Source organism: Eulemur rufifrons, chromosome 7 (genome assembly GCF_041146395.1).
Source record: "Eulemur rufifrons isolate Redbay chromosome 7, OSU_ERuf_1, whole genome shotgun sequence".
Lineage (NCBI taxonomy): Eukaryota > Metazoa > Chordata > Mammalia > Primates > Lemuridae > Eulemur > Eulemur rufifrons.
In genome coordinates this window covers 269,990,162-270,003,519 of record NC_090989.1, presented here as the reverse complement: position 1 = coordinate 270,003,519, position 13,358 = coordinate 269,990,162, and the positions used below count along the sequence as shown (strand labels likewise).

At 45.5% G+C, this 13,358-nt stretch overlaps 1 protein-coding gene across 3 annotated transcripts in view; it reads left to right on the top strand.

Annotated features, from left to right (window-relative positions):
• The window catches only part of ASTN2 (astrotactin 2), an 824,356-nt gene that overhangs the window by 485,692 nt on the left and 325,306 nt on the right, over positions 1-13,358 (top strand). For all 3 annotated transcript variants that reach the window (XM_069474594.1, XM_069474593.1, XM_069474592.1), the window contains one exon: positions 2,790-2,940. In XM_069474594.1, coding sequence (XP_069330695.1) covers positions 2,790-2,940 — 151 coding nt within the window. The remainder of the gene's footprint in view (positions 1-2,789; positions 2,941-13,358) is intronic.

Genomic DNA, 13,358 nt, shown 5'->3' with positions numbered 1-13,358 from the left:
CCTCTCCCTCTCCTCTGTACATACGCACATCTGTTCTATTTACCTTGATGTTGTCCCTTCTTTTGACCTCTGTGTTTCTAACTCCTGTTTCTCTCCTCTCTTTCATTCTCTACTGTCTTCATTTTTAGCTCTCCTCTCACACACTTTATCTGCCTCCACTGGCCTCTCTTTTAGTCTCTGTGTAACACTCCTCTGTGTGTGCCTGTCTATATCTCTGTGTCTGTCTGTCTATCTATACATCCATCCATCCATCCATCTATCTCTATGTATCTATTCATCTGTCTCTGGGTGAGTGTGTGTGTTTCTGCCTCCCTGCTTCTCTTTCTTCTTTCCAGCAGTTTCTCTATCCGTTTTGCCTTTCCTCGCTCTCTCCCTCTATCTTTTTTTCCTCCTCTCGTTTTCCATTCCTTCTTCTCTCTCTCAGGGTATTAATATTTTAATAGCCATAAATGTCTTCCCAGGATCCTCAACTCTCCATGATTCAAAAGTGGCAAGTCTCCCCGGAGCTTCATCTCAGGAGCTGTTAATCCTCTCCCCCCGTATACCTGTCACCTCACTCTAGACAACCTTAGGAAGCCAGAGACAATCCTGGCAGCTCCTTGTTCTCCTCCTTTGTCTCTATCCTGCAGCCCTGAGCATGAAGGATTTGGAGTAAGAACCTGGAGTTGGGGACCAGGAAGGGAGTGTCCTGCTGGGGTAGCTCTTGGTGAAACTACTGGCTGGTGGAGACAGCAAATATGCCTTCTGGTCTTTTCTTTGTTCTATTTAAAAACATTTACCTCGCACGGGTTCTTTCCAGGGCCTGTGCTGGGGGATAAAAAGGGATGAATAAATCTTGAGCCTTTACCTTTAGAAGTTTACAGTTGCTCTGGGAGACCAGGGAGCTGATAATTAAGATCCATAAGATAGTAGATTAAACAATATGCTCAAAGGGAAAAGGACTTCATTCCAGTGGGGGAAGTAGAGAAGGTCTCACAAAGGAGGTAACAATAAGCTCTGTGGAGGTGAGGACCTTGTCCAATGCCACTGCTGTATCCCCAGTCTTAGGATAGTGCCTAGTACATAGTAAGCACCCAATAACTTGTGTAGTGTATGAATGAACGAATGGATGGATATGAATAGTCTTCAAGGATTCTTAAGATTTCATCAGGTAGAGAATTTGAAGATGAGCATCCAGACAGAAGGAAGAGCATGGTTAGGGATTCAGAGAGGTGAAAGCGCGTATTGCACCCAGATTCCCCAGCTGTGACTGCAAGTGACTGAGCATCGCCTTCAGCCTCAGGGAACAGCCTCACCCAAGAGCTCCCTGCAGGATCAACTAAGTCTTCAGATCCACATTGTAGGTCAGCCTCTCCATTTGCCAAATCCTGCATTGCTCACTTTCTACAAGTGTATCTCCCAGGAAGGCTCCTCAGTAAACCTCCCGTAGGTAACTTTCCATTTCAGAGTCTGTTTTCAGGGATTGTGTGTTCAGGAAATGAGAAGAGGCCAGTGGCTGGTGGATAGAGATATGAGGACAGGGTAAATGTAGCTGGACAGGCAGCCAGGGACCAGATTATGAAGAGTCTTACGTGCCAAGGAAACTAATTTATATTTCTTCTTTAAGTACTGGGAAGCTATTGATCAGAGGAGTATCTAATTAGAGCTGGGATTTACCAAGTTCCTGGCAGTCAGTATGAAAGATGGGACAGAAGGGGATACGATTGGAGGCAGGAAATGAGTTAGGAGACCCAAACCTGGAGCTCCAAGCCCAAGGAGGGGCAGAATGGGATATGATATGAAGAATGGTCCAGAGACTTGGCCTCTTCCTGCTACATGTGCATCTCGCTTGTTTTACAGCTCTGGACCCCATGGGGCACCTATCAGGGAAGAGTACAGTGCCTCTTCTCATTGCCCGTGGTACCCTTTAATATCTCCTGCAACTGTGGGAATCATACATACCCCAGTGTGGGGATAGTCCTCACGTGAGGCCCTGTCTCCAAAAAAAACGGCATCTAGGATCTTTCATCTGTATCCCCCACCTTATAGAATTCTATCTTATGGGATTTGGGCAGATCCATGGATTATGGTATCTAGTCATCTTACCTTTTAAGGACATCATTTGGGAAAAATCATGCATTTCCCTGGAATCCCATGACTTTTCCAACAGCTGTTGCTGGCAGTCTTGATCATGTGACTTGTATGTAATAGTCTGAAAAATAATGTTCTAGGATCCTAGAATCAGATTCCTATATTTGTGTCTTGGCTCTGCTGTTTATAGGCTGTGGGATTTGGGGTAAGTCCCACAATCTTTCATAGTTTCCATTTTGTATCCATAACGTTGGAACAATAGGGATGTGCCCACTTATAGAGTTGCTACCGGGAGCTCTAGAATCTGTAGAAACAGGTATGATACAAGTTCAGACTTACGTACTGGAAAGAGCTTCCTCTTTGGACTCAGGTGGAACTAGGTGCAAACTTCAGTCACGTTATAAGATGAATGGCCTTCAGCAAGATACTTCTCCTTTCTAAACCACAGTTTACTCGTTGGTAAAATGGACGTCTCGTACCCACCTTCCAAAATAATGGGGATTAATGAAATAAAGAATACACAGTTGTAAGTCCATTTCTCTTTATCACAACTAAACTTAAACACCAGTTGTTCCTGTTTCTTTTTTTTAAATTGTGTACTATGTTCCTGATTACAAATAAAATAAATGAGGGTTTCAAATGTAACGAATTCACATTAATGTTTTTTTAATCTAATGGAGCTGATGTCTCTGGGTTTAACCATGCCCTTTCTCTCTAAGGGAAGAAGCGATGCTGTCCACATACTTTGAAACCATCAATGACCTGCTCTCCTCCTTTGGGCCAGTTCGTGACTGCTCTCGGAACAATGGGGGCTGCACGCGCAACTTCAAGTGTGTGTCTGACCGCCAGGTGGACTCCTCAGGATGTGTGGTAAGTGACCACTGACCCAGAAGCATGTCACTGGCCCAGGTGCCAAGGCCACCTGCTGGAGGCCACTCCCCGTAGGGGAAGCTGGTCAAAGAGGATCACACTGCCCATAGCCCCTGCCTCGATGGCCTTCAGCACACCAGGCTACCTCGGTTTCCTCATCTGTGAAGTGGGATAATTAAAACTATCTTTTGGAATTGGTGGAAGATATTATAACTTAAGTGCTTACCATACAATAGGTCCTTGAGCACTCCTGGCCTCTAGAAGTTTTCAGTCCATTTGGGAGAAAGATGGAGTATGCTGTATCTCTGTGAATACATTGGCGGGGGGGGGGGGGGGGGATGTCAGTGACATTTAAGCAGTACAGAGAGTAAGTGCTTTGGTGTGGTCCAAAAGAGGGAGTTTTAGCTGAGACCTAAGCCTTGCAGAAGGCTTCCTTGGAAAGTTGCTATTGGAACTGGCTTCAGAAGATGGGTCAACTTACATGAGGAAAAGAGTGAAGATGGTAAAGGTGTGGGGGCAGGGAGAAGCAGCCTTGTTTGCATGGAGTTAAGGATGCAGAAGACATTTGAGACCTCTGTTGCCTACAGAAGGGGGTCCCAAAATTGATGGTTTGCTTTGTAGAAAACACCTAGGGTGCTTGTTCAAAATGCATGTTCCAGGGTTCTCCCCTGAAATTTTGATTCTATAGATGGGATTAGGTCCCAGGAACCTGCATTTTTAATAAGTGAGTGAATGTGTGTGTGTGTTTGTGTGTGTGCATGTATTGGGTGTCTTAGAAGTACACTTGGGAAACATTGCCCATAGGCTAAATTCAGCCTGGCATTCAGTGCCCTTCCTCTTTTGGGCCCTTTCCAATCTCTCCAGCCGCATTACTTCATTCTGCACTAGGGCCAATGGAGCTAATTAGACAGAGCTCCCAGAACATCCTTGCCTTTAATGCCTCATGACCTTTGCTCATATCCTTCTTTCTGCCTGGAGTGAATTGCTCTCAAAGCCCATGTGGCAAACAAGTGAACATCTTTCCAGATTCATCTCCTTTGTGAAGCCTTTCCCCACCTCCCCAAGTGGCCCTCTTCTCCCAGAGAAGTGGTGGTGCTCTCCTCGGCATCACTGCTGCTTTCTGCACCCATGTGTGTGACACTTTATGGCACAGATTGGCTTTTGAGTTTATCTGTCCCAATGAACAGAGGGAGAACCCAGGGAACCTGTGGATTCAGCCCAACACCCCAACAGGACTCATCTTGGTAAATAAAGAGGAAAAAAAGAAGAGCAAGAGGGAAGGATGGGGCTGGGGATGGGAGTCCCTGCTCTGGATAAGGTTGTCTGAACGAGACCCAAGGGAAATAGAAGACTTGGTCGACCCCTAATGCACCTACATACCAGCTGGAGCATAAGCAAAGGTCAGGAGACCAATACAAAGAAGAAGTTGCTAGAATATGAGATGATACAACAAAACTATATTTGAGAATCAAAGATTAAAAGATCTTTGGAGGTGGATGGGCAATTGGCTATTTTATTGATTGGAATTCTTAGGATTACCAGTAACAGAAACTAAACTCAAACTAGTTTAGGCAAAAAGAAGAAATATATTGGTTCAAATGGAAGTCTAGGGAAAATGGGGTTGTGGGGCTCAAACAATATCACGGGGATCCCCCCTCTGAGCTCTGCATTCCCTAGCACTGTGCCATTCTCACCCAGCTGCACCCTCTCTGCCCAGGGGGTCCTACAGAACAAGAACATCTCTTTCCTCATCCCTCCGACTGCAGCGACAGCATTTTGTCTCACTGGGCCAGCTTGGTTCTCATACCCATTTGTGCACTGATTTCTGGTCAGGGGGATGAACTGGGCTTATCCCAGAACCAGCCATACCTGGAGCCTGGGCCAGGAGGCAGCTGCACCTGAAATGCATGGCCCTGAGATGGGGGAAGGTGTAAGGACAGTGGGGTGATGCCCACAGGGAAGGAGTTGTGGATAGGTCAGTACACAGCAGCAGCTGTCTGCCTCAGAGTACCGTAACCCAGCCCTTCGTTTTGTGCATTGGAAAGGTGACACCCAGGGAGGGAGAGGAGGACTTGCCTGACTCTTAGAGCCAGTCAGTGGACAAACAACTCAAAAGGATGTCCCAAATCCATGTTGTCTCCAAAACATGAGGCTGACTTTTCTGAAAGGATTAGATTGTCTGCCTCTTTCCTGTTTTCCATCACTTCTCTTTCCCAAACTAATTAAGTTCCTTTTTCCCTTAGGACAAATATCCCATAAGAATGAAAGCTCAGAATGAAGAGCTGTGTGTTTGTGTATACATGTGTGTATTTGTGTGCATGTGCGTGTGTGTATCTAGGCAGGAGTCATCTCTCTTTACCTCTCATTAATATAAACTAGAGAAATGAAAAGAGAAAAAGAACATTCATTCCCTGGAGGTTAAGAGAAAATTCAACAGTCTGATGAGGTTGTCAAAGACCTTCCTCTCTAGATTAAGGATGTGTAACATTAGAACGGCAACTCCAGGTTCAATAGATGTAAGAAAAGTCCTTCTCTTTGCCTGCAGAATAAGACAGGGCAATACCCACTCTTGCACTGAGATTTAAAGTCTCTTTCATTTCTCTGTAGGCTCTCCATCATGCCTGCAAAGAGAAACTTTTTCTCGTAGCTCCCCTCCTAAGAAATTCCATCTGGTAGAAAAATAATGATGCCTTATATTTTTAGAACTTTAGAGAACTTTAGAGTTCTCAAATCATGCGTATGTCTAATAAGTTATCCTCACAACAAACTAGACAATAGATTCCCTCATGGATATAGACATGAGGCTCAGGAAGTGGAGTGACTTTCCAAGGTCTTGCCACCAGGTGGCAGGATGGAGGACCAAGAGACCGTGCCTTCAGTATCATTCTTAGTGCCAGGGCCAGTTCGGGTTGCTTTCCCAAAGTGGCAGGGGAGAGGAGAGATTGCAGGGGAGAGCCGTGGAAAGAAGGCTGGTCTGAGCAGATTGGGCTGAAGCCTTGATTTGGTCATGGAATTGGCTATAGCTTTGGGACCTATGTTGGTTTCATTAGCCTCAGTTTCTTAATCTTTCAAAAGAAAGCAACAGTTCCTGAGCTCATAGATTGTCTGAAAAATCAAAGATTACAACTGGCAATGACTTGGGATTTACAAAGTTGTCGTTTACGTGTGTGATGATGAGACCACATTACTGATACTTATGTGTAAGTGGATATGATATTTGGAGCCACACAAATTTAGGAGCATAGCATATCTAATTTTCCGTAATGTTTTTATAACTGAATTTCATTTCGTTTCCATTCCATTGTTAGTGGAAACAATTCTAGTCAATTATGGCTTCCTACCTCCCACCTATTAACGACACATTTAAGCTCAAGGGGCCGAGGTGCCCCTAAAGCTGAGGGGCTAAGGGGGCATCTGGAGCTGGGCCATCACCTCTCAGTCTGGTACCTGCTGTCTCATCTGGTCCTTGTCCATCACTCTCCTTCCTTTCTGGAATATGTAAGCACCTCTCTGTTCCCACCTGATTTACAGGTGTGTGGTCCATCCTGGCACCTGCTGCCTTGAAGTCTTCATTCCACCACAAGGTCCATTAAGGCTGGCTGGCTGTAGTCATCAGATAGCTTGTCCACCCTCTGGGGGCACGAGAAACGTCCAACAGCCCCTCTGCACCACCCTGAGGATCGGAGGGAGGCTGTGTGAAGCACTCCTGATCTAGACATGCCACGAAGGCATCTGTAGTCGGCTGTTTTCATGCCAGGGAAGAACACTCACCGTGCTTGCTGCCAACCTGCGCTATCTAACAAGTGAAGCCCAGACCCGCTTTGCCTGCACAGCCCTCAAACCCACCTGATTTTCCATAGCCCCTCACCCCCCACCCATGTGATTAGCCTGGTGGGGTTAGAGAACGGGGTCCCTTTTAAGGAGATCCTGTAGCCTTTCTGAGGATATCTTGTCTGACTTCCAACATTCCTCTCTTCCCCCAGCTCAAATGATCTTTCCTTTTTTGTGGGTGGGAGGGCAGTTAATTCTCTAATAGATCACAGATTCTTCCTTTGTTTTTATTGTTATTGTTATTGGTGTCATTACTAATATTATTTTACCTTCTATCTAGACCTCAACTTCTGAAATGCAAAATAAAAGAATCTGACTTTGTTTGCTAGGTTTTCTGGTTCTGCTATGGGGACCTTCCCCTGGGATGATGTGTTTGTCAGCTGTGTAGTTGCCCAGTTGGAGGATGGTCATAAGGTGTGTGGAGGGCAGAATAATGGTGCTCCGAGGATGTCCACATCCTAATTCCCAGAACCTGTGAACACGTCATGTCACATTACATGGCAAAAGCAGGAATTAAGATTGCACGTGGAATTGAGATTACTAAATACTTGACGGTAAAAGAGGGAGATGACCCTGGATTATCAGGGTGTGCCCATTGTAATCACCAGGGTCCTTACATGCAGAGGACGAAAGCAGAAAACACATGGCAGAGGGATGCACCATTGTTATCTGTGATGCTGGAGGAAGAGGGTTACATGCTAAGAAATGTCTCTAGAAGCTGGAAAAAGCAAAGACATGGATTTACCTTTAGAACTTCTAGAAAGGAACACAGCCCTGCCAACACCTTGCTTTTAGCCTATGAGACCCGTGTTGGCCCCTAAACTGTAGAACTGTCATATAATAAATGTCTATTATTTTAACTCACCAATTGTGTAGTAATTTGTGAAAACATCAATGAAATACTAACACAAGGTAAAAGATAATATGAGGAGGGAAGGTGATGTGAAGGATAATAAATAATGAATTATCCTATTATTTGTCTTTGCAGTTATTTCCAGAGAGACCTTACCTATTGCACAGGGATGGAGAAAGTATCAATGAATGAAACATCAGAACAGGGAGGGATCCTGCGTTCCCCTTCAGTGTTTTAAAGAGTGAAAAATTATTCTGTTTTAGAAATGTTATAAATCTGACAAACATAATGATGTCAGTGAGACACAGTTTGAAATGAAAGCTATGGGCCCGTTTATTCTGTGTGGCAGTATAAACATTGCAAAATTTTAATCAAGATAGAGGACAAAAACAAAGAAATCTTCAAGCACTTAATCATGGCATCGTGCGGAGGGCACTTCCACCACCATCTCTAAGCAACTGCTGCCCCCTGAAGCATTTCGCTCACACTATTCTTTTGTGTTATCCTGGTTTTCCCAGCACGGGGGAAGGAAGCAGGTAATCAAAATCCATCTTCTTCAGCCTCTTTGGAAATGTCAGTTCATAGCTCACCTTCATTGTTCCAACTATCTATCACTGCATAAAAAACTACCCCAAAACTCAGTGGCTTAAGACTATGCTCTTGTTTTGCTTACAATTTCATGAGTCAGGAATACGAGAAGGGTGCAGCTGGTCCGTCTCTGACCTATGACAGATGGGGTTCTTGGAGCTGGAGGATTCTTTTTCAAGAAGGCTCCTTCCCATACCTATCTGGGGCTAGGGCAGGCACAGCTGGCACTTGATACCGGCTATGTTGGACCTCAGCGGGGGCTGTCAAGGAGACAGAATGTTCGCTCATGGCCTCCCCATTTGGCTTGGGTGTCACATGTGTTGGAGGCTGGGCTTATAAAAGGATCATCTTGAGATCCAGTGTTCCAAGAGCCTAGGCAGAAGCTGCAAGGCACCTTAGCACCTAGCCTCAGGAGTCCCAGAACATCATTTCCACCCCATTCTATTCGACAAGCAAGAGAACAACTAGACGTCATCTGTCGGTGAGAAGAGTAGCAAAGAATGTGTGGCCATCTCCAATCTACCCATTTACCTATCGCATGGACTCATAGGCAAGGGCTGCTCTGGCAGGAAGGGACCCTCGCCCATGATACAAACAGAAACACAAAGGCCCAGAAAGATGAAGAAGTTGCTCAAATTCATGTAGTGAGGTAGTAACAGAATCCAGGTTTAATTCCAACGCTCTTTCTTCCCAGCTGCACCTTCCTACAGTACTGGCCTTATAGCACCAGCTTTGCTCTCAGTCCAAACATTTATTTAGCAACACTCCTACATCCAGCACTGTGAATGGAACAGGAGATACAAAAGCAAGAGTTCCATCTTGTTTTATAAGCTAGTTCAGAAGAAAAGATAGAGTTCAGCAGAATTGCAGCGTAACCTTGAACAAGCCACTTTGTTTCTCTGTGTTAGAAAGTCTAAGATGGTTGGTGTGAGTACCGCGGAGAGGAGGGTGCTGGTAGGAGAGAACCAGCACTCATTAAGCACCTACTATGTGCTAGCTGGCTTATGTTCATGGCAGTTAGTGCTCATAACTGTCCTCCTAGATGGGTATTACTCTATCCATTTTACAAAAGAGTAATATAAGAGCAGCCATCCATACAGTGCCTGTGCCAGGTATGATTCTAAGCGCTTTGCTTATTTTAACCAATTTAATTCTCACAGTAATCCTATGACCTAGGTATTGTCATGACCTCCACTTTACACATGAGAAAAGTGAAACTACCTGGTAGGAAACGGGGGTATGTGGCGAAGCACGGTGGGAAGGAGCCTGGGCGGGAGGGGCAGTACCAGGTAGTTGAGGTCTTCGTAGAAAGGGCCGAGGGAGGTGGTGGGATGTGCACACTCTCTGCATCCTGGGGAGTGGCGGCATCTTTTAAGAGTTTGGACTGCTTTTCTCCTTTCCTCATCCTTTCCCCTCTTAATGACTCAGCTGGGCTGTAATTAAAGGAAGCAAAACTCAAGGGGGTGGGGAGACAAGCCAGAAGAATCACCAGAGTGAGAAATCATGGTGGAGCCGGCCCAGGAGCCGCTGACCGTGGAGAGCCCGGCCTGTCGGCCTGGGTGTCCCGCCCTCCTGGGCGGTGCAGCTGGATGGGGCCTCCATGGGGTCTGGCCCCCAGGGGTGCTTCTTCCTTCCAGAAATAGACTCTCCAAACTTAGTTAATGAGTGCCATGGGGTGTGATGGATTCAAAATACAACTGGGACAGGTCTTGCCAGAATTCAAAATGAGAGGACCAATGTTTGCCATATTTTTCTTTTTAAAAATTGTTAGCAAGATGCAAAGCCAGGAGCCAGATGTCTTTATGGGAACTACTTCAGACTCTTAGGCTGGGAGACAGTATTTAAGGGGTAGAGCATCTGCTCTGTGGTGTCTATCATAGCACCCTTCGGCCAAGCAGGGCCACAGATAGAGGATTCTCCATATGTACTTTCACCAGTAATGCTAGGACTGACATTATTAATGCTATTAATAAAGAAATGAATATATCCTATAAATAATATCAGTCCAAGTATTTCTGATAAGATATAGAAGTTGAGTGCTGATTATGTGCCTGGCCCTGGGGTAAGTGCTTAAATGCATCATCACGTGGAATTCTCACAGCAACCTTACAAGACAAGCGCTCTGTCAGTCCTGTTTGACCCACGAGGAAACAGACTCAGAGAGCATGAGAAACCTGCCCGGGTCCAGCCAGCAGGGTAAAGGCAGAGCAGAAATTCAAACCCAAGTCTGTCGAACTCCAAAGCTCACTCTCTGAACCCATCAGATGACAACTTCCAGAGTCTGAGGATAGCTCCCCAGGGAGAAAGTTAATGTCCCCAATGTCAGGGAGCAGAAAAAGGAGGGGCACTTCCTTCTCCCCAAGTTCCTTCAATGGCCAGGGTTCTGTCTTCCTCCTCTGCATCCAAGAGATCCGGAGGAAGCTAAAAGAGAAAGCGTATTGGAAAAGAACACAGGGATAGTCAGTGAAGAGGGAAATAGGAACTGTGTCCATTGGTCCAACCCTTGCACTCAGGACTCCCTCTTCAGGAGATGAGAGGCCAGGAGCTGTGCATTTGTGAATTTCAAGCAGAGCCCCCTCCCTTTCAGGCCAGTGGGGCTGCAGGGGGTGGGGATGGAAGAGGCAGAAGATTTCCAAGATTATAACGTGCGGCATTCTCATAAAGCCTATGCACCCTTTTATGACATTAAATATTTTATTCTTCCCGTGACATTTGAAGCCTTCTCTGTTTTTTTTCCTCCTCATTTTGTCTCTTTGGGACCCAGACTCGCTGGGTCTGATGGTATTTCTGGTAAGCTGGTTTTTATTGTGTGGGAAAGTCATTATCTGCTAAAGGCAGAGAGCAGCCCCCATCCTCCCAAAGTGATGGGTTTTAACCTTTGGGTCCTGAAAGAATGGCGTGGGGAAAGGAGCCCCACATCGGAGGCAGGCGATGGGAGCTGCCATCCTGCTTCTGCCACCTGTTGGCGACAAGCACTAAATAAGCCACTTCAGGAAGGTGGTGGCCATCTGTAATAGGCAGCAAGCTGGAACTAGGGGGGGACTTAGACCAGCCTAGGGAGGAGCCAATGCATTGTTAAGGTTCCTTTCAGTTCCCAGAATCTATGATCTCATGATACATGTTGTCAGAGCGCAGAGGTTATAACAGGGGAAGCACCTGAGAGCAGGAAGGACAGCATTGTATGGGGGCGGGAGGGCTTGACTCATTGGTTGGTGGGAAAACAAATATATTGGGCGTGAAAAATCTCCATCCCTTTGCCTCCCTTTTGTGAGCATCTCTGGACTAACTGTTGACATTTTAATTGTGGGTTTCATGCACCTGCCTCAGACACCTTTTCCCCTTTGGAAGGTACCCCTATGGCAGAACATGTGTCCTCCCACTGTCCCCCCTACCCTCGGGAAGTCAGTGGTGCTTCAGAACACAGTTCTGGCATCAGAGAAACCTGGGCCAAAATCTTGCTCTGTCACTCATAGCCATGTGACCTTAGCACAGGTTACTTAAGCTTCTGTGTCTTGGGCTCCTGTTGAGTGAGATGGGGATGATAATGCTTATCTGACAAAGCTGCTGTCAGGACTGCGGTCACACCCAGCATGGGGCAGCACATGGCCCCACTTACGCAGGAACCACGGTCGCTATTGTTATTACCTGACATCTCATGCAGGGATGGTGGCGGTGGGTGTGGCCATGAGGAGAGCTAAGATGGTCTGAGCCTTGCTGTATTCCAGAGGGTCTAAGGTGGGTCTCTTCATTATCCCTTTCCTTACACGTGGGAAAACTGAGGCAGAGAGAACGTAAGTCACTGGCTCAGGACCATACAACTACTAAGTCCTAGAGCAGGGAACTTAGGCCAAGAAACCTGATACCAAAACTCTCGTCCTTAACCAGGGGTAATTCTTCATGAATATCATTTGTAATGGTTGCCTAATATTCCATGGAGGGGAATGACTATTGTTTGCCTGTCCTCTTGTTGAGCGTTTTGATTGCTTCCTGCTTTGCTGTTATAAACAATGTTGCTCTGTGCATCTTTGAGCAGAAGGCTGTTTCTCTGCCTTGGGTTACTTCCTTAGAATAGATTTCCAGAGGTCTGTAGGGACTGTTTTCAAAGTGCATTAGTGTTGCATGATTTGGGTAAAGGCGTAGAAAGGATTAAAAAAAAAAAGAGAGAGAGAGCGTTAACACTCCTTTAGTTCCACACTATTTCTGTGTTAGGTGCTGCTTTTCTTGCAGGATTCAGTCCAAGGGCAGACTAGGGTGTTCGGCCTAAAAGTCTGTGAGCAGGGGAGTAATGAAATAAAAGCAGTGCTTTTGGGAGTGGAGCCCAGTGAAGTGTGCAGTATGCGTGTGGGGGAGCATGGGATGCAGGGGGCGGTGCAGAGGAGAGCAAATGAGGCAGTGGCCGCTGTCTCCTTGAGGTTTCCGAAGGTCAGAAGCTGGGACTGCAGAGTTCTCGGTGGCTGTGCCCAGCGCCTGTGACGGACTCAGGAGGCATCGGAATGCCGATAATGGGACACCTTTTCCTTAGCTCTGAAATGGAAAACTGGAATAATTATGTCCATCTTAATGACAATAATAGAATTTTTGCATTGATAGGGTGTTTTCTCCATCTGGTTTTCAGTCATCTTTTCTCTTAGTTTTATTTGTTTATTTGTTTTGTAAAAGTAGCTTATGCTCATTGTAAAATAAAACAAATTCCAACGCTACTGAAATGTGTACAGAAAAAAAAAAAAAATCAAAGTCCTTTTTCTCTACCGCTCACCCACTTTAGAGATAACCGTACCATGGTTTGGTCTATGTATATATCCTCCTATACATTTCTCTCCTATGCAAACGCAAATATAAATAAGAATTTATATATGTAAATTTAAAAATGGAAGCATAAAAAGCATACAGTTGTGTTTCCTTGGGACAATTTTCTATGTCAAAACTACATGTTCTGCTTTTCCAAGAGCATTTCCATTTTTTTTTTTTTTTTCTTTTTAAGACAACTGACCCACTAGCTTGATCTTAACCATGTATATATATATTTTTTTCCTCGGGTCAAAAATAAAGATGATCATATTAAGGCCAAAGAGCACAAGAGCCACGCTTGGATAGAACTTAAGTGTCCTAAATTCCAGTGTAGGACTCTCTGCCACCCAGGATCGCC